Below are 26,280 nucleotides of genomic sequence, written 5' to 3' on the forward strand. Positions count from 1 at the left end.
AAGGAAGCCACCATTATTCTATTAAGCATTGTTGTAAATGTGCTAAATGATACAGTAGGACTTAGAAAAGAAATGGGGATTAAAATCAAAAGGAAGGAGGCTAAATTATCATTTTACATATGATGTGACAGTATACCTGAAACAGTTAAGACAGTTCATTGAGAAACTATTAGAAGCAATAAGATCTTTTAAGAAGGTAGCTGGTTATAAAATTAATATATAAAATTGAGCCATTTTCCTATTGATTTACAAAATCTAATGCAAGAAAAAAATTCATCCCCATTACAATTACTAGGAATAAATTCAACACCAAAAAACTTATACAAAGAAAACTAAAAACACTAATAAAATAGACTCAAAGGAGTCATTTCTCTAAATTAATCTATGCAGTCAGTGTAATCTAAATCATTAGCAAGAGGTTGTTTGCAATTCTTTTTAAACAGATAAATTGAATCTAAAATTCATTGGGAAAACAAATGTAAGAATAACCAGAAAAAAATCTGGAAAATAAGAGTGATAAAGAGATTTTAAGGGCTGGCCGAGTGGCTCAGTTGGTTAAGAGTTAGCTTAAGAGTCCGAGCTCTGAGCAACAGGGCCGCTGGTTCGATTCCCACATGGGCCAGTGATGCTGCGCCTGAGCTGAGCTGAGCTGAGCTGCCAACAGGTGGCAGGGTGGCTCAGCTGGTGAGAGCATGTGCTCCTAACAACAAGACTGCCTGTTTGATGGTGGGCTATGCCCACCTGCAACCAAGACTGAACTCAGCACCTTGAGCTGAGCTGCCGCCTGGATGGTTCAGTGGATAGAGCGTGCACTTTTAACAAAGCTGCTGGTTCGACTGCATGGGATGGTGGCTACACCCACCTGCAACTAGGATTGAACACAGCACCTTCAACCTAGAGGCCACGAGATGGGCAGCCAGATGGTGACTGGTGCTCTCCACAACTAAGATTGAAGAACAACAAATTGTCTGGTTCCCCTCCCCAATTCCCCAACACTTCCCCTCCCCCAATTCCATAAATAAATAAATAAATAAATAAGATTTTAAAGCAATACTAATTAAATCAGTGTTGTACTGATGTTCCATTTCTACTTCAGAAAGTTACAAAAGAACATCACTCCCGTCCTAATAATGAGAATAAGCTAGATAATTTACAAAATTATGTGTTTTCTTAAAGCCCATCAGAGAGCTGAGGAAGCAAAAAAAGCTAATGAACTAAAATCCAGAAAGTGACTAGCCCTACCTAGGACTGAGGAGACCTATGGCTGCTCTCATTTGGTAGAACAGCAGGAAGAGGAGACAACTGCTCAACAAAATAATGGAGGGCAAAAAACAAGAGAACAGCATCTTTTATGTCCTGGGGGGGGGGGGGGGAAAGTTGGCCAAGAATTCTATATCCAATAAAAATGTCCTTCAAAAATGAAAGCAAAATAAAATTTCAGACAGATGAAAGCTGGAAGAATTTATATCAAACAGACCTGCAGTACAAAATTTTCTAAATATTCTTTAGGGTGAAGGGGAATGCTATCAGACAGATACTCAGTTCTATAGGAAGGAAGAGAGAAATAAAAAAAGGTAAACATATTGATAAATACAAAGAAAAAAATTTAAATTGCATATACACATGCATCTTTAAATTTCACTACAAGAGTGATTCTTGAAATTAAAAATAATATAAATATACAGCATATATAGAAGTAAAATATAACAGCACAAAAGGTGAGAAGGTAATTGGAGGCATAAATTGTAACATTCTTACATTGTTCATGAACTAGAATATATTTGAAAATAGGCAGCAACAAGTACAAGATGCATATTGTAATGTCTAGTACAACCAATAAAAAATAACATGAAGAGACAAAACTAAAAAGTCGAGATGAAGTGCAAAAGGGAACAAGAATATTATGAAATAACAAAAGCCAGTTCACATGAGGAAATATTTCCAGTTACAGATTTATTGAAGTCTTTCCCTCATCCCCATCTGTTGTTGTTAAAGAGTATAAAAAGAATAAAATTTTAAAGGAGACACAGTGAGTACTGAAAAAAGGTAAACTATAAAGATATAAAAAAATGTAAATATAGGTTGTAACACACAATGAAATAAAAAAGTTTGACAGCACAGTGGAACAAACCAATATATTATGTTTTATATCTGATATTTAATTTTTAATATTTAGTTCTATTTCAGTCACTGGTATAAATCTGGTTTTCTAATACGTATTTCTAATAACAATGTGACTTCCTAGTTTATCCACTGGGTTCATGTTTGCAGTTTTTGCACTTCGGACGGCTGATCTCTGAGCACCCATCTAACTCTAAAATTACAATGATTTGTCTGGCAATTTTAATTACTGGTAATTAGAACAATGTCTTTAACTGTTTCAATGGCACATGTACAATCATTTTGCATTCTTAATACAGTAATTTAAAAGAATTAATTTAATTAAAAGTAATTTAAAAGAATTCAAAAGAACTGAGTATATTAGGCACCGGCAACAAATATAAAATGATTAAAAGTTGTCGTATAAAAATATACACATACCATTAGATATTTATTTGGTCAATATATGTATAATTAATTCCTACTAAAGGAAGAGGCACCTGTGGCTACTCCATAAATATTGATGTGATGATTAAATATCACCTTACAGTATGTTGCCCATGTTGCCTGAGTTAGATACATCAATAAATAGAGAAAATCGGAAGCTATGGATAAACGTTACCTTCTCAATAAGCTATTTCACAGGGACCCATAGTTTACAATAGCTTTTATGCTCTGTACATCAAAATGACCTAATACATGAAAAATAATCCCACCCCCTCTACTGGCAAACCCACAGCATCGCGGGTTCGTTGCCAGGATGGATTTTTTTCCTCTCTCCATCTTTTCTCAGAGCATCAGGTAACTGACCAATGACATCATCTGGGCACCTGACCAGATGATCCGCGTCTCCACCAGCCGAATCCGTGGGTCGGGCTGGGTTCACGGCTTCAGGCCGCAGGAATTGTGCATGAAACCCCTCCGGAGCTCGTGCACTCCGCAGTTCGCCTCAAACCGCACATTTACTTATGTTTTGTTTTATTATAACTCACCACTTGCCACTTAGTTTCTAAAGTAGGCATTCTCATTACCAAATAACGACATAAAAATAAGCACAGAAAAAGGAAAGCACCTAAAGGCTGTAGCGAGCATTTGCCTCTAATGGAAAGATCTCCATCCACCTTTAAGAGAAATTACCTAAACCAGCCTCAGGCCGCTGCGCATGTTCGCTACCGGGACGAGAGTGGGTGGAAGCTCCTTTCGTCCAGAAAGGACCCAGCCATATGACAACCCAGTCCTGGCCCGGTCTGCCCGGAGGAGCTCAGACCAGGACCTCATCCGGGAGGGAGGCCTCAGGGCCAGGGTCCCCAAGGGAACCGCGGAGGCCCGCGAGGCCCCACGAGACCGCGTGCGTGCGTGGCGCACGCCTCCCGCCGCGACTCCACCTTGGGGCGTCGCCATGGAAACGGGTTTGGCCCCCGCCGCCCTGGCTGGCCCGGGAAGGCGCGGCCCGACCGCTGCCCCGGACCGACAGGGGCCGACGGGAGGCCGCAGAAGCTCACCGCGACGCCGGTCGCGATGCGCGCGTCCTCCGTCGCCTTCGGTCGCTCACGGCCGCGCGTAAGTCCTCCCCGGCACCCGTTCCTGCCGCCGCCGCCCGCGAGCCCCGCGACGACGCCGGGCCGCTCCCGCAGCTCGTGCCCCTCGGCACCGGTGCGTCGAGGTGTCGGGCTCCGGCTGTGCGCGGCGGGAGATTTAAACTTGGCCGCCTGGCGCGTGCGGACGCCGCGCTGCTCTCGGCGCTTCCGCCCCGGCGTCCGCGTTCACCCCCCACTCACTGTCTCCCAGCCAGACGGGGACCCGGTAATCCCTGGACGCCTCTCTCTTCCTTCTCTGCCGAATTCCTCTTTACTTAGTGAAGCGAAATGACAGGCACCAAGCCAGTCAGGCCATCCGTGTGAGGAACTGAGTGTGAGACCTCTGAGGCGCGGTGAAGGGGAAGGAACTCTCGGCTTCCTTTTCTGAGTTTCTGAGCCCGGGTGCCCCTGAGCCCCCGCTGCGCCTGCTGGGCCCTCAGCGCCACCCTGCGGGGCTATAAGCTCCTGAGCCTCGGTCATTCCTGAGTCCTCGGGAGCGTGTCAGTACCAGTGCCAGCGCGCGGGAAATGGTCACGTGCTACGTGCTATCTTTAACTCGCATGTTAAAGTTTTGAAGAGGAATAAATGAACAACTGTTAATAACTGACCTCAAATACACCTTATTTGTTGTCATAAAGGAGTCTTGAAGCGCAAAGGGTAAAATTTGAGCCAAAAAACCTCAGGAAAAAAATGGAAATAAGGAAAAACTACATGACTGATGGAAAATAATTTAAGTTCGTAGTGCTTGCTTTTTAAAGTGACTCAAAATATTAACTTTCCTAAAACTTGATAAAATACTACTTAATTACAACAATGAGGTATAGGCTAGCAAAGAAAAAGGGTTCCACTTGAAGTGATAACTAAAGTCTAGAAGATCATGAAAGACGTAAAGATGGGGTGGGATTCTAGATTATTACAAAGTACATACCTTAAAAACCTGAAAAAAAAGGTAGTTTTAGAATAGGAAAATGGGTAGGTTATTTATACGTCATAATTAATTTGGACTGAAAATATTGTTATGTCTTTAGGCCAGGGAGTTCTTAACCTGAGATACATGGGATTTCAAAGAATGGGAGAATACCTGAAGTAATAGGCAAAATTTTGTTTTTTGTTTTTTAAAGAAGCCACAGTTTTCCTTAGATGCTCAAAGTCCGGATCCTTAAAAGGGAAATAATTAGCATTTGGTAACTATGATTGTTGTACTTCCTCGGATCTTTCCTGATTCACTCATGAGAAATTTGGTGTGCCTCCTAAGGGCATACCTCTACTCTCAATAGCTGTCATGTAATTATTTACCTACCGGTGTTCCTCATTAGAGGCTGAGCTCTTCCAAGATGAAAACCTTATGTATTTCTATACAGAGTGCCTAATATATACTAGGTTCTAAAAAGAACTGAACACCTTTCTCCACAAAGAATAAATGGTAAGCAAAATGACTTTCAAAATGTTACCATGCACCATAGCAAGTTTCTTGGGATATTTTAGAAAATGGATATTAAACAAATAGCTTCTGCAGATCAACCTGAAGCAAAGAAAGGCCCTCCAAGGAACACCAGGAAGTCAGAGTAGTGACTCTTGGCCAGATCTTTTGGTTTTGTTCACTTAATTGGGAAAATTACCAAAAGATACACAATGTCTCCAAGCCACTATAAAATGTAGCATGTATACATAATCCCTTTTCCTTCACAGGTCACTAAGTGTGCAGGTGAGGGCGCAGTATAGGAATGGTTTCAGAAAATGAGGCGGAGATACTGAAACTCCTCCTGGGCAAGAATCAGGTCTTCTTACTCATGGTAACCTTCTACAAATGTTTGTGGAATGAAATTAATAATCTTCCTTTAGCTGTTGGATTGATAAGGAAATATTTAAATGTCTTATACTAATTCTTTAACAAATGAGGCTGCTGCAATAGTTAAAATTTAGTGTTTCATAACATGTTTTAGAAAACAAAAAATTTTAACACCACTAAAATACTTTTTAAAAAAAAGATTTTTATTGGGGAATTGGGGATGGGAACAGCACTGGGGAATTGGGGGAAGGGGAACTGGGGGAAGGGGAACAGACAAGTTGCTGTCCTTTTGTTCTTCAGTCTAGTTGTGGAGGACGTTGCTTCACTGGCCCAAGTTGGCACCATCATTGCACTCTTCCCGGGTGAGGCAGATCAGTCGCCGGCCTCTGGACGGCCGCTCACACTGGCTGCTGGCTGCTCACACTGGCTGCTGGCTACACAGTAGACCACAACAACCCACTGCAGCAGGGGCTGCAGCCTACGCCGTTGCAGGTGACTACACAGCAGCCCAGCTCCAGATTGAGCTGTTGTCTAGCATCTTAGCTGTAGAGGGCAGTGTCACTGGCCCTCATATGTGGGATCCGAACCAGGGCCCTCTGGCATCCCAAGCCAGCTCTTAACCAATGCGCCACTCGGCCGGCCCTAAAATACTTTTATATGGATTTAATTTCACTTAGAAGTACAAACAGTTCTATAAATGTTATTTACATTTCTATCAACATATTAACAGATTTATCCTAGTATAAACAGTGTTTACCTCCACTGTAGCCTTTTACAAGTTAACTAGAAGACCATTGGATGACTTGGAATGTGGGGTTCCACAAATCTGGATTCCCAACCTGGAAGCCTAGTGTCCTTAGAGAGCAATGAAGGATCTTTTATTTTGGTACTGTCAAACAAACCTCTGGTTTATCTCCCAAATAAAATCTTAATTGATATTAGAAAACACAATAAGAATTTTACCCTTTTGTACTGTTTTACTCTTATTAAGGATTAGGGAATCTACTGAACTGATGTCATGGAAATAGTTCCATTTCTTCAAGGTGTTCCACTTTCTTTGTAATCCGATCTTATCAAGGAAGTCAGAAGCAACAGGTCAGTGGCAATCAGTGAGGTTATGTATGGAGAGCTCTTTTCCAGATGCCCACACTATTAATTATGTATGGCAAGCTAAACATGCTCTCTCCCCTACACTGCAGTTTTGTTTATTCAAGTAAGACTAAAATTAGAGACAGTATTATTAAAATGATTTTTTAAAATATGAAATGTTATACAAAAAAAAAAAGTATTTCCACTTTCTAAAACAACCATTGAATTTGGTATTAACACATTGTGGACTGGTGACGCAGATTTGCGTCTATACATTTAAATGCCCCGTCCTCATTAATAAGTCCCAGGCATGTTCTTTATACTTTTACTAACTATAAATAGAATTGTTTGACATGTTTCTAAACTTCTTGATATCAGATTGTACCTAACAAGATCATTTCTCTGTAGTTTTTATTACTCAGAGGCATGCCTCCTATCTCGATCACTAATTGGCTGTGATACCTTCACTTTAGATATTTAACCTGTCTGGGTTGTGGTTTCCTTTAATAAGATGAATAATATGATAATTCAAATGATATGAATAACAGGATAATTTCTAAAGTTCCTTTTTTGCTCATATACAATTCCTATATGAAAATACAGAAATGGATCTGTAAAGTATACATTTATAATTTATGCTAATACATTTAGTGGTATACTAAAATTAATTTTAAAGGCAAAAACATGCAAAGCTGAACATATTATGGTAATTTGGTACCAATAAATGCCACTTACATTTATATGTAACCTTTCTTTCATATAGATGAAAATTTTCACACCTATTCTTTATATTTATGAAAACAATGTTCTTGTTTTCAATGACTTAAGAATTGGCAGAGCTCTAGACTCAGATAAATCCAAATTCAAACCTTGATAGTGTTTACTGGCTGCATGAAATCTGGTCAAACAACTTGACTTCTCTAACATATATATTCCTCTTTTTTAAAATACAGATTATTTAGTACCTATGTCAGAGGATTGTTATGGTGGGATAGTTTTTGCCATTTTAATAGATACTGCCAGAAAATAATTTACTTTCTCAAACCTGCAAATCTGTGAAACTAATATTGGAACAAAGTCAGCCAATCTAATTCTATTAAATATACAAACCAAAAATACCTTTCTACTAAGTTAAAGATATATCTGGTTTATACAACTAAATAATAACATTGTTAATATGTTTGATGCTAGAAATCTATGATAGTAAAAAAATGTCAGTATAAAGCAACTAAAAGTTCCATTTGTTTCTATACCTGGCAGTTTCTGATTAACAAAGTTTGAATATCACTTGTCTAATGAAACCTGATTCCAATTAGTGGCTTTTTTAAATAAAAAAGATATTGAATATTCCTTGCATAGCATTGTCTTAAAATGACATTTTTCCCTTTAAGAATAGGGGCTATGGTAGTATATATCAAAGGTTAATATTTCTCTTTATATAAGCAACTGGCTTTTCAAAATTAGAATATATCAAAAGAAGTTTTGTGTGCAGATATTACTGTTATCAGAAATTCCCAGATTGCATTTGTTTTGTTTTACAGGGTTGTTTGTTCAATTATGTGATTTTGTATCATTTTAAACTGTTGTTTGTTTTTTCCCCCTGATAATGCTAGGAAACATTCCAATATATTATGCATTGTTGACAATAATTCCAAAATAGTCATTCTAAATTCAAAAGAAAAGGATATGACAAAGCAAATATTGGTCATCTACTCATAGAAACATTATAATGTTTTCCTACATTCTATAGAAAAAAATAGTAGGTAAAGATTCTACCCTACTAATCATCACAGCCAGGTTTTATTTTCAGTTTCCAATATAAAAGATCATCATGTCTTAGATTAGATCTGGAAGGCATCTTTATTTAAAAGAGGAAAACAAAATTAAGCTTCTTGGCATATGAAGAAATATTAATCTCCACACTTCCTTCCTCACAGTATTTCTATCATTTCTGATGCTTCTATGCTGCTCCCTCTGCCGGAAATAACCTGCATCTCCACCTTCCCAACCAATTATATGTCCAAATCTGCCTCAAATGTCCCTCTTCTATCATGCCTTTCTTGGTAGCCAGCTTGCTCCCAACAAAGCTAATTGCTCCCCTCTCTATACTCCCTTTCTATATCCTTCTTTGCACTTAAAATACTATTGTAGCTTTTTTTGTTTGGTCTGTACAATTTATTTTTTATTGGGTTTTAAAAAAATGTTTATTAAAACATAGCTAATATACAATTATAATAGTTTCAGATATACATCACAGTTATTCAACAGTGCCTACCTGCACTATACAGAGTTATTATTATACCACATTATTGATTATATTCTCTATGTCAAAGAAGTGATCGCCATGGTAAGTCCAGCAACCATCTGACACTGTATCACGCTATCACAATATTATTGACTATATTTCTATGTTGTATATTACATCCCCAAGACTTATTTGTTTTATATCTGGCACTTCGAACCTCTTATTCTTCTTTATCTTCCCCCCTTTTTAATTTTTCAGTTAGAGTTGACATTCAATATTATTTTATATTAATATTAGTTTCAGGTGTACATCATAGTGGTTAGACAATTTATATAATTTAGGAAGTAATCCCCCTGACTAGTACCCACTATACATAGTTATTACCATATTATTGATTATATTCCCTATGCTTTACATCCCCATGGCTATTTTGTAAGTACCAATTTGTACTTCTTAATCCCTTCACCTTTTTTACCGTCCCCAAACTCCCTCCCATCTATCACCCCGATAGATCTAGTACCCATCTGACACCATACATAGTTATTACAATATTATTGATTATATTCCTTATGCTATACCCTCCATCCCCATGACTACTGTGTAACAACCAATTTGTACTTTTTTTTTTTAATTGGGGAATTGGGGGAAGGGAATAGCCACGTTGTTGTCCTTCAGTCTTAGTTGTGGAGGGTGCAGCAAGCTCAGCTCCAAGTCCAGTCACACCGCTCAGCTCAAGGTGCTGTGTTCAGTTAGTTGCGGGTGGGCGTAGCCACCATCCCATAGAGGAGTTGAACCGGCAGCCTTGTTGTTAAGAGCATGTGCTCTATCCCCTGAGCCACCCAGGTGGCAGCTCAGCTCAAGAAGCCGAGTTCAGTCTTTAGTTGCGGTGGACATAGCCCACCAGTCGAACAGGCAACTTTGTTGTTAGGGGCATGTGCTCTCACCAGCTGAGCCATCCTGTTGGCAGCTCAGCAGCAGCTCAGCTCAGGTGCAGCTTACTGGCCCATGTGGGAATCGAACCACCGACCCTGTTGCCCAGAGCTAGCACTCTTAAGTAAGCTCTTAACCAACTGAGCCACTCCACCAGCTCTGTAGTCTTTGTTTTAAAGTCTATTTTGTGTGGTATAAGTATTGCTACTCCAGCTTGTTTGTTTCCATTTTTATGAAATATCCTTTTCTATCCCTTTACTTTCAGCCTGTGTGTGTAGTAAGCAACATATGTAAGGGTCTTGTTTTCTTATCCATTCAGCTCCCCTATCTTTTGATTGGAGCATTTAATCCATTTCCATTGAAAGTAATTGTTGATAGGTATGTGGTTATTGCCATTTTTTATCATTTTTATTCATATATATATATATATATATATTTTTTTTTGTCTTAAATAAGTCCCTCTAAGATTTCTTGTAATATTGATTTGGTGGTGATGAACTCCTTTAGCTTTTTCTTGTCTGGGAAGCTCTTTATCTGTCCTTCAATTTTAAATGATAGCCTTACTGGGTAGAGTAGTTTTGGTTGTGATCCTTGCTTTTAATCACATTGAATATTTTATGTCAATCCTTTTTGGCCTGCAAAGTTTCTTTTCTTTTCTTTTCTTTTTAAAGATTTTATTGAGGGATTCGGGGAGGGGAACAGTGTTGGGGAATCGGGGAAGGGGAACAAACAAGTTGCTGTCCTTTGTTCTTCAGGGTAGTTGTGGAGGACATGGCTTCGCTGGCCCATGTTGGTATTGTGATCATTGCGCTCTTCCCGAGTTAGGCAGATCGGTTGCCAGCCATGGGGCAGCGGCTCACGGTGGCTCTTGGCAGCTCACGCCAGCTGCCGGCTGCTCATGCTGGCTGCCAGCCACTCACTGTAGCTCACGGCAGCCCACTGCAGCCTACGCAGTTGCCGGAGACTCACGGCAGCCCAGCTCCAGGTCAAGCTATTGTTCACCATGTTAGCTGTAAAGGGCGCAGTGTCACTGGCCCTATTATGGGATCCGAACTGGGGCCCTGCTGCTCAAAGCTGGCGTCCCAAGACAGCTTTTAACCAATGTGCCACTGGGCCAGCCCTGGCCTGCAAAGTTTCTGTTGAGAAATCAGCTGATCATCTTATGGGAGCTCCCTTGTAGGTAACTAACTGCTTTTCTCTTGCTGCTTTTAAGATTCTCTGTCTTTAACCTTTGGCATTTTAATTATGAAGTGTACCTGTTTGGGTTCATCTTGTTTGGGACTCACTGTGCTCCCTGGACTTGTGAATCTATTTCCTCCGCCAGGTTAGGGATTATACTGTCATTATACCTTCAAGTAGGTTTTCAATTCCTTGCTCTCGCTCTTCTTCTGCTAACCCTATAATACGATTGTTGGTATGTTTGAGGTTGTCCCAGAAGCCCCTTAAACTCTCAATTTTGGGGGTTCTTCTTTCTTTTTTCTGTTCTGATTGGGTGTTTTCTGCTACCTTATCTTCTAAATCACTGATTTGATCCTCTGCTTCATCTAATCTGTTGATTCCCTGTAATGTATTCTTGATTTCTGTCATTGTAGTCTTTATTTCTGACTGGTTCTTAATTCTGTTTTCTATCTCCGTTTTTGTTCCCTATCTTTTTGTTGAAGTTCTCCCTGAGATCATTGAGCACCTTTATGACCAGTGTTTACAACTCTGTGTCTGGTAGATTACTTGTCTCCATTTTGTCTAATTCTTTTCCTGAAGGTTTGTTGTTTTTTTATTTGCGACCTGTTTCTTTGTTTCCCCATTTTGGCTGCCTCTCTGTGTTTGTTTCTATGTATTAGGTAGGGCTGCTATGTCTCCCAGTTTTAGTAGAGTGGTCTTATGTAGTAGGTGTGCTGTGGGGCTCAGTGGCACAATCTTCCTGGTCACTTGAGCTGTGCGACCTCCTCTTATAGTCGAACCGTGGTTGCTACTTGCACATCAATGAGAGGGATTGACCCTTGGGCTCACTGGTTTTGAGGACTGTCCTTGACTACAGTGGAAGAGTTGTGGTGCAGGGGCTGACCCTAAAGAGCAGGATCTGCCTCAGTAGGGTTCTGATGCCTGCCCAATCTGCCCCCTGGGTGTGTCATCCTTGGAGGTAGCTGGGTGATGCTCCAGCTCATTTTGAAGCTGGCCACTGGGGGCACCAGTCCCATGCCATCTGGGAGGGTATCTGCTGCCAGTCAAGTTCAGCCAGAGCCCATGCCCCACCTGGGGCCACCCAGCAGAACCTACAAAGAAATCCGCAGATGGGAAAGTCTGCAGCATGAGCCAAGGCAGGCAGTTTGTACAAAAAGCTACTGGAAGTGGCTTGGGTGTGCCCGAAAGTTGGGGCGGGGTCTCAAATCATCAGGGCCAGATGAACTGCAGATATGGCAGCAGCCTGCGTCTGCATGCTGGGAAGGGGGAGGGCCAATCAAAGAAACAATGGTCTCCACCAGCTCCTCTGTCCAGGAAAAAGCTGCCCCTCCAGTCCATCCTGAAGCCAGACCACTCAGTTCCCCCTCGTATGTCTCTGCCACCTCTCCAGCTGCTGCCCCAGCGCTGGAGCTCAGAGCCAGTGATTCCGTTGGTGGGTAAGTCCATGTGTAGTCCCTTTTAGAGGAGTACTTGGGACTCCAGCTGCCCTCTGTCTCACTCAGTCACAAGCTCTGCTGGTTTCACATCCAGAAATTATGGGGACTTCTCTCCCCGACACTGGAACCCTGGGATGGGACCTCTTACTTCTCCAAGGGGACCTCCGCAACCAAGATATCCCTCCCAATCTTTAATGGTTACAAGTGGATGTGAGACCAGCCTGTTCCACATCTCTGCCCCTTCTACCTGCTTCTGCATATCTTTCGTTGTAGGGCTTCGGTTCAGCAAGATTTTAGGCAATTCTCAATGATGGTTGTTTTGTAGTTCAGTTGTAATTGATGTGGTCCTGAGAGATGGTAAGCACAGCATTGACCTACTGCACCATCTTAACCGGAAGACTCTGTTGTTAACTAATTTTTAAATGAGTATCTCCTATACAAGAGTGTGACATTTTTGAAGGTAGTATCCATGTCTTACACGTTTTTGTGTTTTGGTTTTTTTTCTCCCGTTTCCTCCACCCCAGCAAAGACCGTGGTACACAGTAGAAGTTCAGCCTTTTTTCTTGAACTGACTTATTCAGCAATTAAGTATACTTTGAGCCTAATGTTAAAATTAGATTTATTGTTAAACAGTAAGAAAATGAATTTCTTTAAACTTTTATGAGGTAAGAGCAAGTATCAGCATGTTTATGAACTGCAGTGCTATGGCATAAATGATCCTGTACTGGTTGGCAGGTTCTGAACACACTGCACTGTCTGGTTCCTAACTTTTCCCAGTGCTAGGAAAGCAGCTCCACTCATTTCTCCAAGGGAGTCTTAGGATAAATAAATTCATGTAAAGCCGTCTCTGGTGTAACTAAAATGGAAGAAAATGGACCATTTCCTACCTTTGAAGAAAAGGTAGAGGAAGATGGAAGGTAGGAGAGCACTGTTTTAAGAGGATGGAGTCTGCTAGGGTTCTGTTGGCTTCCATGTTCTTCCTGTTTGAGTTACACAAGAAGTTTGGCAGAGATCAATCAGATAATTGTTCTTCAAGAGACTTGGGTCACTAGTGTTATTTACATCCATCCCAAGGGAGAATGCCTGAACCAGGAATGTATCTTGAAGCCAGGGCTGAGAATAGGTGCGAGACCAGTATGTGATGCCACTTCCTTCTTTGCTCTTTATCTAATAAATAGGCCTCTTTACCTTTATTTTAACCATCTAGTGTACACATATACATTTGAGCAGCCCAGGTTGGGTGAATTAAGAAAGATATTTTAAATAACTCATTCAGGGACCATCCAGAACAGGAATATAAATTTATTTCTGTCCTCTGAAAATTAGATGATTTTCCAAAACTACAGATATGATGAAATTTACACCAGTGTGCACTAAATGAGAAAAAGACTCTAGGTGTGAATTTTCTGGTTACTTTTATTCACTTTTGGGGCATTAAAATATACTGGTTTTTTTAGGAAATGATGAACTGGAGTTCTAGCTCTTGGTCTATGGAACAAAAGCACTGTATTAGCCCTGGACTGCTACACACAAGAGACCTAAATTCCCTCCTGGTTTAATCCACTGTTGATGTGGTTCTCAGTTGCAGCCAAGAATAGCTCTTCTTTCCTAGACCTCTGTGATAGGAACCTCATGTGAGATATATTGTATTAAGTCTAGTGATGAGACCAAACTGATTTTCCATATTATGATACTAATAAGCTGAAGTGCTCTGCATGAGGAATACCAATCCATTAAGATGGAAGTCACATTTTAAGAGACATTTACTTTACATATTTGGTATTTAACATGAGTTTAGATAAATGTTAATGATAGAAAATCTGCAGATTGTTTGTATCTAATATTGACTGAAAGATTTTGTCTAAAGAATCTATTCTTATCTACATACAAGGGTAAGTGTGGTAGAGATTCCTGGTTACCATAAATCTGTATGCAGTTTCTAAAGGATTCTGACATATCTTTAATACGTAGTACTTCAAATATTTCAACATTCTTAATAAATTGGCAACATCTACATATTTTAATGTTCTGAATACCTAGAAAGTCTTACTATAGTTAGGTATCACTTATTTTACCAAAATCATACTGTATTTCTAATTTTTTCTCTATTAAAATTTATTAGGGCTTTTTTGGAGGTGTTTTTAAAAATAGCTAACTTTAAAAAGTTAAATGTCTCCATCAGAAATAAAAATCTGGACCATTTATATATATATATATATATATATATATTTTTTTTTTTAAACTTTATTGGGGAACCGTGTTTTTCAGGACCCATCAGCTCCAAGTCAAGTTGTTGTTTTCAATCTAGTTGTGGAGAGTGCAGCTCACTGGCCCATGTGGAAATGGAACCAGAAATCCTGGTGTTTTGAACCTGTGCTCTAAACACCTGAACTAACCAGCCACCCCAATTACTGTATTTTTAATATATGCTTTTATAGTATTTCAAAAGCAAATCTTAATTCAAACCAGTACCTTTAAAAAGAAATGAAAAACCCAGTATATATTCAAGAGTTTGCATAAGGTAGAGAATGCAGGCCATTTTATATTTTATAAACACAAACTGTTATATAATAAATTACAAAATAAAGAAAATGACAGTGATAACGATTATCAAGGATGATCTGCATTGATGTAATGTGAGGATTATCTATCAGTTACATTTATAGAAACAATCTCTGTAGTCAAATTTATTCATTTTCATGCCCCCACATGAGAAGTGGTAGGTGAATATCTGTAGGAATACAGTTTATTGTCTGCTCCTCCACTCAGAAGTAACTGCATAAAGGGAGAGAAAAAAACACAAACAGAAGTAAATATAGTTATTTCATATGATAGCTAAAACTAAGCAAATAATGGTGATTCTGATTACAGAAGGAATTATGGATGAATAGTCAACTTGCATGGAAAGTTAATACTTAAATGGACAAATTACATCAATTTTACTACTGTATTACAATATACCATATTTCCCCATGTATAAGACACACCCTTTTCCGAAAAATTTGGGGTCTAAAAACGGGGTGTGTATTATACAGTGGTTGTAGATTTTTTCACTTGCATTTCCCGCTGAGGACAAGGCAATATATGAAGACAGTGATTCGTCATCAGATACAGATGAGGACAAGCTAATGGTTGGGAGTTTTGACAGTGATGAGGAGTTGTATGAATTTTATGATGAATAAAACTTGAGTTCAATTACTTTATATAATACATTTTTTTCAAATTTTGGGCCCCCAAATTAAGGTGCGTCTTATACATGGGAACATCTTATACATGGGGAAATACGGTAGTATATTAAAACTTTAAAAGTAATCATTTGAATTTGGTCGAGGTGTAATATACTATTATACCTTCTATGAAATATTTGCTAAGAAATGTAATAACATTAAAAAGTTTGAAAGATAATCTAGTTTTACCTATGTAAGAAAATAAAGGTTTTAAAGGAGAGTACATTAATTATTTGTGGGTAAATGGATATTACAAATTATTCAAGTAGTCCTAGGACCTATATTTGAAAAGAATTCTTAGGCATTAAGAGCTTATGCATACATATAAACATAATTAAACTGTAATTCTTTAAACACATTTTATAATCTAGATTTATTATATAAGATTTTTCTAAATGGGAACTACTTTGGTCCAATTAATCTACAGTAGCAACTTTATGGACTTAAAACATTTCATGAAAATACTCATGAGAAAAAAACTTCAAAATTTTCAAATTTTACTATTCCTAATATTAAAGGACAATTTGTTTCTTCTTTGAGATGTAAAATTTTATGAATAATAATGAGAATTTAGAATATAGAATTATAAATATCAGATATACTGAAACTATTAACTCTGCAAACACAAATACCAGATTTATTCTAATAGTATATTTTCTTCTTCACCAAATAACCAATAAATTCTTACCCCTGTGTCTGTCCAGTCTACACTCAGAACTTTGTCTTCATGAGCAGCCAAATCATACAGAGGAGCCTTACAACTAAAAGATGAAAATATTAACATGTTATATGTATTTCACAGTATTAAAACAAACATATATGAATAATCACTTACAGTTTTCTGAAAACTTTACAGTTTACCATTCTTGCCCCAATAACCACTTAATATTAAAATTCTGAGTATTAAGCACCTCTTCTGTTTTCCTTATATCATTAGTAGACAACAGACATTTACTACAACAAATATATTCGGGAAAAAATGCTATTTATTTATAAAACTTTATAATTAGGCCCATTTTCAGTTTCATGACTACTTTATTTTTACCTCCAAATTAAGGCTTTATAAACTGTTTATCAATCTATATGCTGATAATTCCCAAGCTTGTATGTTTAGCCCAAACTCCTCCCATGAGTTTGATATGTATATCCATTCTTTTTTTTTTTTTTTTTTTTAAGCTGAGCCATCCTGCTACCTGTTGGCAGCTCAGCGGCAGCTCAGCTCGGGCCAGGACTTGAACCGCTGTTGCTGAGAGCTCGCACTCTTGAGCGAGCTCTTAACCAACTGAGCCACTCAGCCGGCCCTGATATGTATATCCAATTGGCTGACAGCTAGATGTCTTACAGGCACTACAAATTTAAAACAACCAAAGCAAAACTCTTGATTTCCCCTCAGAAACCTCTTTTTTGTACTCTTTCTCATCACAGTAAACGGCACCACTAATCACCCAATTGCTCAGGCAGAAAATGTGGGCATTATCCTAGAGTCCTATCTCCATATTCAATTGAGCCAATCCTGCCAAAGATCTACCTTCAAAATACTTATATCTAAAATCCAACCACTTATCTCTAATGCTATTCCCATAGTCCAAATCACCATTCTCCTTCTCTTGAATTACAATAATAGCCTCTCTGCTTTCATTCTTGTTATCTTGCTTGAAAACTTCCAAAGCCTTCCTCATCACACTTAGAATGAAACCCAAATTCCTTACTGGCCTACCAAGGTCCTGCTCAGTAAAACCACTATCTGCCCCATGGCCCACCTTACTCCACTCCATCAACTCTGGCTCTCTTGCTATTTTGTCAATATACCAAGATTTTCCACAAGATTTTTCCATTTTCCTTCTGCCATGATCTGTGTGGCTCTTACCTTCACATTGTGCAATTAACTACTAGAATATCACTTTCAAAGAGAGGCCTTCCCCAAAGAAGTGTCCCTTTACTCTCATCATAGCACTTACTGTTACCAGAAACTATATGCTAATTGCTATATAAAGTATCCAATTAAAATGTATATACCTTCTAGGTATTAACAAATCATGTAGTATAAGGATGTTAGAAAGCAGATTTAAGGTAAACAACAACAAATTGGTTAATGCTTCTCTACTTGTAAAAATATGTAAATAAATTGTGTATGCATTTTATTGGGGGCACTCTGCATATACTAGTATCATAGCACTAGCCAATGAGTAAGAAAGAAACATTTAATATCCACTTACCTTTAAAAATATGTATTTTTATTTAACCTTCTATTAACATGTAATTATAATTTGATCACAGTTCCATTTATTCAGAAACCACTGGCCTTCTGTAGTTATCATATTTATGTTAAGGTTCAGGATAATTTTTCTAAACTTTTCCTGTTTTATATAACAAGGTCAAAAAGATGGATTTTATAAACTTACGGATTTTTTTCCTTTTTTGGCAAATGATAAACTATCACAATTCAATTCTTTCAGATTGCAGAAAGCAACTTATTAACATGAAAATTTCTTTGAACCTCATTTTTCTTTTTGATATCAATATTTATCATTTCAGTATTCACTGCAATTTCTCTGTATACAACAGGCAACTAATGTATTTCTTCTGTGGATCATAAATAGGACTTACCTCCTTGTATCCCACAGCTTGACAATGTTATCCAAAGACCCTGAAATCAGCTGCTGCTCATGGGTAGGAGACCACTTTACTGCTGTGACCCAACCTGTATGTGAGGTTAAGGACAGCAACACCAGAGAACCATCTGACAAAAGCAAAACAGATAACAATTAGTGAATTTTAGAAAAAAGAAGCTGGCAGAACAAATCTAAAAAAAATTATATAGAACATTATCCTTTTATACACGTCTAGTGAGAAGAGAAATTGATGTTATTTACACACATTTTTCCTCCAGTGGAACTCACCTTTAGTTCGGGGATCCCACAGTCTGATATGCCTATCTGTGCTTCCAGATGCTAAACGTTTACAAAGCGGAGAATAGGAGATACAATTAAACACTTTATTTCCTGTCTGGAAAAAAAAAAAAAAATGGGGGGAAAGACATTTAACCATGGTGGGTTACAAGGAATCATCTTTACAAGTATATCATTTAAAAGCTCAAAGTTAATCAGAGTACAACTGAATTTGTAAGTCTTACCAAAGTTGACTTAAGACCGCCAGATTCAACATCCCATACTCTAATTGTGTGGTCCCAAGATGCACTGCAGATTTCTTCAGCATCTGACCACAGAACTGAGGAAATTGCTTCCTTGTGGCCAGAGAGGGTCACTATGGGTGTCTAGAAATGAAACATCCAAAAAGGGAAACCATTTTCAGTTTAGAGTAACTGAAACCGTAACAGTAGTTATTACTTCTGAGGCCCATATGCTACATAGTTTGTCAGTTGCTTTGCTTTCATATGCTGCCTTATTTCTTCTTTACTTCAATCCTCCAAGACATATTTGTTTTAATTTTTTAGATAAAGATACTGAAGCTGAGAAAGATAACTCGTCCAAGGTCATAGAGCTTATAAGCTGCAGATTTAAATTTGAACTTAAATATTTCTCCAAAGTTTGTAGTCCTTTTGCTATAGTCTGCTGCTTCCTCATTTGTTCTACTTTTCATTTTGAGGAGTATTAATAACACTTAGTTCTTTCAGTTGCCAAATATGTTATATGTAGAAGTTAGTAGAAAAAGCTCTGGAGTCAGATCTAGGTTTGAGTCAAGGTGTTGCCATTTTCTACATGACTCTCCCAGGTAAATTACTTTCATAGGTTATTCTTTCCACCTTATATCCTTAGCGTCCAACTTTTTAAATAATGTCCATGGCTTATTTAATACTCCAAAATCTCTACTGTCTTTCTCAAATTAAAATCCCCAAATCAGGTGTAGTGCCTGTTATAAATATAAGGAACATGTGAGAAATGGAAATAATTCTGAAATGAGATAATTTACTTTTGTTAACTGTTACATTTAGTCCCCTTAAATATTACTACCTCATGTGTACTGTGAAGGGGTTATACTAGATCAGAGATCATATAAGTTTTATGGTAAAGGTCCAGAAAGTAAATATTTTAGCTTTTCCAGGCCACATATAGTCTCTGTTGCATAATCTTTGTTTGTTTTGAAAACCTTTTAAAATGTAAAAATCATTCTTAGCATTCCACAGCACAAAATAGGCCATAGCCAAACTGGCTAATGAGTTATAGTTTGCCAACTCTTGGACCAAATGATTCCTAAGGTCTCTCTTCCAGCTTTAAAAATTTCCTGAAAGTGGTAAAGGAATCTGATACAAAAGCCTATCCACAATTTTTTCTAGCAGTTTTATTCATGATTATCAAACTGGAAATAACCCAAATATCCTTCAACTGGTGAGGGATTAAACCAACTGTTGTATATCTGTACAACAGAATACTACTCAACTTGAAAAGGAAGAAACCATTATAGCTAATAACCTGGATGAATCTTTTTCTCCCTTGTCCCCCCCCTCAAAAAAAAAACATTGGGGGGAGGGCGAATTGCAAATACATTATAATATGTGGAAAAAAAAGCTTGATGCAAAAGTCTACATACTGCATTGATTCCACTTACATGATATTCTGGAAAAAGAAAAATTACATGAATGAAGAACCAATCAATGGTTGCAGGGGATAGAAGCAGAAGGGAAGGGACGACTATCAATGGGCAACATTAAGTTTTAGGTGATGACAAACTGTTCTGTATCTTGATTATGTAGTAGTAACATATTCTATGCATTTATCAAAATTCAAAAGCTATGCACCAAAAAGAGTGAATTTTCCTACATGTAAATTCTTTTAAAAAGGTAGTAAAGTCACTGTTACTTTGGCTCTGTTACTACAAACTCCAGTAGAACAATACTGGAGAGAAAAAGCAATTTTGAGAGAAAATGGACGAGAAAATCTTACTGTGTGTTAATGTATGAAACAAATAACAAATTAATTAATTGGCAGCATTACTCATATTAATACAAATAAGGTACTAGATATAAATCCAGAAAGAAGATAACATTTTTGATATTTGTCTTATCAATTTTAGTCTTAAAAATCCAACCTTTTCTATTATTTCTAATTGTAGCACAATTTTCACTTCATATAGCACTTCAAGGGTTTTAAAAATAAACTATGAGAAAGTGAATATATTATGATTTCTCTCAAATAAAATCAACAATGGATGCAAATTTATAAAAGTATACACCAAAAAACAGAAGTTATCAGCAAGGCACTGAGAGGGAGAAAATAATTATAATACATATATCCGGCAAAGACTTTGAAACCAGAATACATAAAGAAATTTTGCAAATCAATGAGAAAAAGATAGGCAACTTTTGAAAAACAGGCTAAAAACATGAATAGGCACTTCATAAATTAGATATCAAAGGGCTGGGCTATAAATTATACTGCACACAACCAGAAATCTATAAAATTATATCTTTGTAACAGTAAGTAAATGTAAACATACGTTATGTGGGAAAATAAAATCAGTTGTGGTATTAAAAAATTGACCCTATCAAGTACTGGTAAGCATGTGAATTAACTTTGACTCTCATGCACTGTGTGAGTATAAACTGATATAACTATTTGGGAAAACTTTTTGGCAGTATCAAATATTCAAAAAGCTGAACATGTACGTACTCTGTGACCCAGCAATTCTACACATGCCGAAATGACTGCATATATACATACACCAAAAGAAGAGTGTAAGAACTTTCCTTAGCAACTTTATTTATGATGGTCAAAACTGGGAACAACCTAAATGTCCATCAAAAGAACGGATAAATTCTGGTATGTTCATGCAATGGAATACTATATATTAATGAAAAGAACCCTTACATGCAGCAGCATGAATGAAATCTGTTCATAGATACTACATAGGTGAAACTAATCTAGGATGAGTAAGTCACAACAGCGATTACCTTTAGGGGGCTACTGATTGCAAGGGAGGCTAGAGGGAGTCTTCTAGGGTGTTGGTAATGTTCAATGTTTTGATTTGGATAGTGATTAGTTAGGCATATATAAAACTAAAAATTCATTGAGCTGTACAATTAATTATATGTATGCCAAACTTCAATTAAAAGAAAGGTTAAAGAAAAGCTACCTTCTGTGTAAAGCATTTTTATAATTCAGGATCTTCCAGATATATTCTTTAGAGGATGATCAGGGATATGCATCAATAAATTACCACTGGCACAATATCCAATTGGGAAGGCATTTACAACTTTAATTTGTCCTACCAGACTAAGTGATAAGGAAGCTGGGCTGCTGCCAGATCATTCCTCTTGTAATTCAGCAATCCATGTTTAAATGTATTAAGAAATTATAAATCACTACTCTCAGAACCAGTAAGTGCTATTGTTTATTTCATTTTACGAGTTTGATGAATCAATTATGATCACACTTTATTCCTCATTTTCAGTAATTGTTGTAGGATATCTTATTGGTAACTACAAGAAATAATGTGCAAATGTGTGCTTGATTTATTGCACGTTCCTTACAGTTGTAGAAAATAAACGAAAAATGTTTTCTTGAACATTGCCCTTCTTAAGTATATTAATACAGGTCAGATCATATTATGACAAATATCTCTCTAACTTAACAGAACTAGAATATAGATGAAATTTTTGAGTTTGATTTAATTAGATCTAGTAGCTAAATGATGGAATCAAAATCCTAATTAAATTCTTGGTTTCTAGTGATTTAGAGATACAACTAGCATCCCTACCCTAGTGAGAATTACATCTTCAATGTATGAAACAATATTAAACAGGTAATGAGATGCTTCACTTAACTTTAGTGTAAGCTTTTACATTTTTTTTTGTAGTTATTGCCATTTTATTCATGTTTTTCTTTCTAAAAAAATTTTTAATTTTAGTTTCAGGTGTATAGTGTAAGCTTTAACAACTGAAATATCTTACTTCAAAATGCACCAGGAGTTCAAATATAATAGCTAAATAATCAACCCAGCAATCTGTAATCCTGATTCAATGCCACTACGTTCAATGACTCAAATAAATGTAGCATAGTACAGCAGTATTTATAATAAAAATTTACAAATTTGCAGAAAGAAACCCTAATTATGGTTGAAACAACAAGGCAGGACAAAAGGGGATTTAAATAGGAAGGGTTATATTAAATCGCCATATATTTGTCAATACAGACCTAAGCCAAGTATAGTCAGTTCTCACAAATACATAGTTACCCTTGTTAGTCCCAATTGCTCTGTTTTCTGTTTCTTTCTCGGTCGATTTGTAGATTCCTCCATTTCATCTTCTTCATCTGTAGGGACTGTATCATAGAGAATTAGATTTGATATTTTTTAAATTTATGGTAAATATTAATTGCAAATAGTCTCAAATTCTTACATTTCTGGGTATATACTTTCTTCGTATTATCTCAATTGGCTAGGGAACAGACATTCCTCTTTATTTTTTATTTATTCTTTTTAAAGATCTTATTGGGGAATTGAGGAAGGGGAACATCCAAGTTGTTGTCCTTCAATCTTAGTTTTGGAGGGCACAGCCAGCTCAGCTCCAAGTCCAACTGCCATCTGGCCGCCCATCCGCAGCCCACGGCCGCTCAGGTCAAGGTGCTGTGTTCTATCTAGTTGCAGGTAGGTGCAGCCCACCATCCCATGCGGGAGTCAAACCAACAGCCCTGTTGTTTGGAGCATGCGCTCTCATCAGCTGAGCCATCCTGCCACCTGTAGCTCAGTGGCAGCTCACCTCAGGTGCAGCTCACTGGCCCATGTGAGAATCGAACCAGTGACCCTGTTGCTCACAGCTCGTGCTCTTAACCAACTGAGCCACTCGGCCGGCCCTATTCCTCTTTATTTTGGTTAACAGAAAATTATACATAACAACAACTGTGGGTTACCTATCTTTCAAAAGGAGCAAGCAAAAAGTAAAGTACATTAAAATCCTAGAACCTAGCCAGTTTGATAACTTGCTATGTCTTTAAGTTCATCATTATGAATATTCATTACTTTATCATATCTATGAAAAACTTACTTCTAGTTGTAGTTCAGACCAGATTGTATTTATATTATGAAGGAAATGCTACACGTTAAAAGGACATATATTCCAGCCATGTTTATTCTTTAGTTTACTTTTCTAATAATGAATTAAAAGTGTTTCATAGCTACTTTTTGTTTGATTTTTAAAAAAGTATCTTTGTTACACATCTTTTGGCCAAGTAACAAACCCAGATGGAAAACTACTGTTTTATAACTATTTTATGACTATTAAGTTTTCCCCAAACTAGACTATAAGTGCCTTAAGGGTAACAACTAATCATATACATATCTCATTTACCCAGAACTATCAAAAAATAAAATATTCCACAAAGGGAAAAATTTCTAAACCAACCACCTACTGCCTCAAAACTGTTTTAAGCATTTTTGGAAAATCTACTAAAATGGATTATATATTTCCTGCTATCTTACATATAATTACTTAAAACTCTTACGCTTTTCCTGATCCCCCCAACTCCACTTTGTGAACTGTATTTAGGGTATTATACTGTACTACAGCAATTACCTCAGAAGTAGCAGAGGTATTCTGATTGTTTACCTGTACAATAAATCTATATTTTTAAAATTTAAATATCTGTAAGATTTTTTTCCTCTTTTCTTCTTTCAGTGTCTTCTTACTACTATCAATGCACCTTCCTCTAGGAGTCCTCCCTCCTCCTTCTTCCTCCTCTTATTGTTCCATCTAATCTATATTTTCAAAGTAAGATTGGTAAAATTGCATTAAAAGTGTGTTTTAAAGTATAAACCAGCTTAACTAAGAAACTTCTCTTAACAATTTAAAGTGCATCTAAATTACTCAGAAGTATTTTTGTTCATTTCCAGGCTTCCAAATAAGGAAACTCCGAGAACTAAAGCAGTTATGTCCTATTGAACCATACATGTTGTCGACACTTACAGCAATTCAGTGACACTGTCCAATAAATAAGGGGATGGTAGGGTAGAATTACACTTTAAAACACAAAACAACATATTTATTTTTCTGTATCCTAGGTTCCTTTGTGGCCTAAAAAGCCCTGGTGCATTTTAATGGCAAAATATGGGTTAAAAAGCACTCTTGCACTGAAATTCTTGAAATATCATTAATAAGTCAAAGTAAAAGAGATATGTGATTTACCTGTAGACCAGATCTTTAGCATCTTATCCCAGGAGCCACTGCAAAACTAAACAGATATATATATGAAGGAAGAAAGAGTATATACTATAATCCATCATATTATTTGCATTGTTTTCTTCTGTTTAACTTAAAACCTTTACTTTGCTCTGAAATCCTTACTGTAATACTATGGTACCATCTGAATCATCTGTCTGTCTTCCTCGTCTCCTGAAAGTTGTACCTGCAATCTCATGGCAACTGAAGGAGCTGGCATTCTCATATGGCCCTATGCCCTGGCCATGGTTGCTTACATCAGGATGGACAACTGACCTACACTGTGCCAATAGGTCTTTTTCTCCTTCAGGACCTTTTTTGAAAACTTGTGTCCCAGGGACAGATGGTACAGGATGTAAAACATTAGAATACTGAAAGCCAGGTTTTATTGCCATGTTGAGAGCCAGTTTGAGGTAAGTGAGAATAGAGTCAACTAGGCCGGCCAAGTGGCTCAGTTGGTTAAGAGCTTGCTCAAGAGTGTGAGCTCTGAGCAACAGGGTCACCAGTTCAATTCACGGCCCAAGCTGAGCTGCCGCTGAGCTGCCAACAGGTGGCAGGATGGCTCAGCTAAAAAAAATTGAGTCAACTAGGGTAGACTAGAAAGAAAGGTGTGTGCTAGTCACATTCAAGCCTCCACTCGTTTGTTTCTGAGACCCAAATGCATCATCGCCCTGTTCATGATGTGGTTGTTCTCTCCTTGCTTGGATCTCACAAACTTTAAACTGAAAAAAGTGCAAGATGAGTTCCTGTCTCTTACAGCCAAAAGACAGGGTACAGTTAATTCACTGAAGTTTGGACTTGACAACAAGTAAACCTTCTTTATGGCTTAATAATCATAAATCTTTAACTTTGAATGCATCAAATGTCCTCTATTATACTAACTACCAAAGAAATGCTGAGGAGACACTCTTACATCCAGAATACTTCATTGTGGTTTACGGAACTTTCAAATGGTAAGAAAGTTTATAATCCCTCAGAAGTCAATAGTGTTGCCCTCAGGTTTGTTTTCTTTTAACTTTTACCATTTTGTCATAATAAAGAGTAGATCAATAATAGTAAAACAACCTTGATTAACACTAACCTTAGTGTATGCTAAGGCTTATTAGATGATCAACTACACATTTTCAATTGATGACAGCACTGTGAGTAGCTCAAAGGTTAAAAATGTCAATCACTATCATTTAAGAAGATTACAGAAAGAAATTGCTTGATTACCTGATTTCTTAAAATTTCTGCAATTAATATAAAAGTTCTAAACCAGAGATACCCAGACTGAGAAAGTGAATCTCTATATCTTTTATTGTATGAGTATTTACTTTTTGATTTGAAATCATATTCTTTGGTCACCAATTGTTATAAAAGTAGGTAAATCACAATGAACATAATGAGAAAAAATTTTTTCATATATAAGTTCAAAGTCTAATTCAACACAGTACTAACTTACTTTAGTTCCTGTGCTATCAACAGCTATAGAATCCACACTTCCAGCATGACCTCTGCAACAGTGTAGGGCTTTTACTTTATTTCTCTCTACATTCC

The 26,280-nt window shown here is 37.3% G+C and overlaps 2 protein-coding genes across 10 annotated transcripts in view; both read right to left on the reverse strand.

The window, feature by feature from the left end:
• The window catches only part of ICA1L (islet cell autoantigen 1 like), an 84,940-nt gene extending 80,883 nt beyond the window's left edge, over positions 1-4,057 (reverse strand). Inside the window, exons 1-2 of one of the 9 annotated variants that reach the window (XM_019635758.1) lie at positions 3,238-3,472; positions 1,478-1,544 (exon numbers count right to left, since the gene is read on the reverse strand). The gene's annotated coding sequence lies outside the window, so the exon portion shown is untranslated. Of the gene's footprint in view, positions 1-1,477; positions 1,545-3,172; positions 3,473-3,602 lie in introns of those variants that run through there. The other 8 variants (XM_019635765.1, XM_019635762.1, XM_019635764.1 and 5 more) reach the window with 8 other exon arrangements.
• A 10,962-nt stretch (positions 4,058-15,019) lies between these two features.
• Positions 15,020-26,280, reverse strand: part of WDR12 (WD repeat domain 12) — a 23,989-nt gene continuing 12,728 nt past the window's right edge. Inside the window, exons 5-12 of the mRNA XM_019635616.1 lie at positions 26,186-26,271; positions 24,709-24,754; positions 22,764-22,849; positions 18,706-18,846; positions 18,473-18,578; positions 18,180-18,312; positions 16,261-16,333; positions 15,020-15,120 (exon numbers count right to left, since the gene is read on the reverse strand). Of these exons, the coding sequence (XP_019491161.1) occupies positions 15,043-15,120; positions 16,261-16,333; positions 18,180-18,312; positions 18,473-18,578; positions 18,706-18,846; positions 22,764-22,849; positions 24,709-24,754; positions 26,186-26,271 (749 nt within the window). The 3' untranslated portion in view covers positions 15,020-15,042. The remainder of the gene's footprint in view (positions 15,121-16,260; positions 16,334-18,179; positions 18,313-18,472; positions 18,579-18,705; positions 18,847-22,763; positions 22,850-24,708; positions 24,755-26,185; positions 26,272-26,280) is intronic.

Source organism: Hipposideros armiger, unplaced genomic scaffold (genome assembly GCF_001890085.2).
Source record: "Hipposideros armiger isolate ML-2016 unplaced genomic scaffold, ASM189008v1 scaffold_23, whole genome shotgun sequence".
Lineage (NCBI taxonomy): Eukaryota > Metazoa > Chordata > Mammalia > Chiroptera > Hipposideridae > Hipposideros > Hipposideros armiger.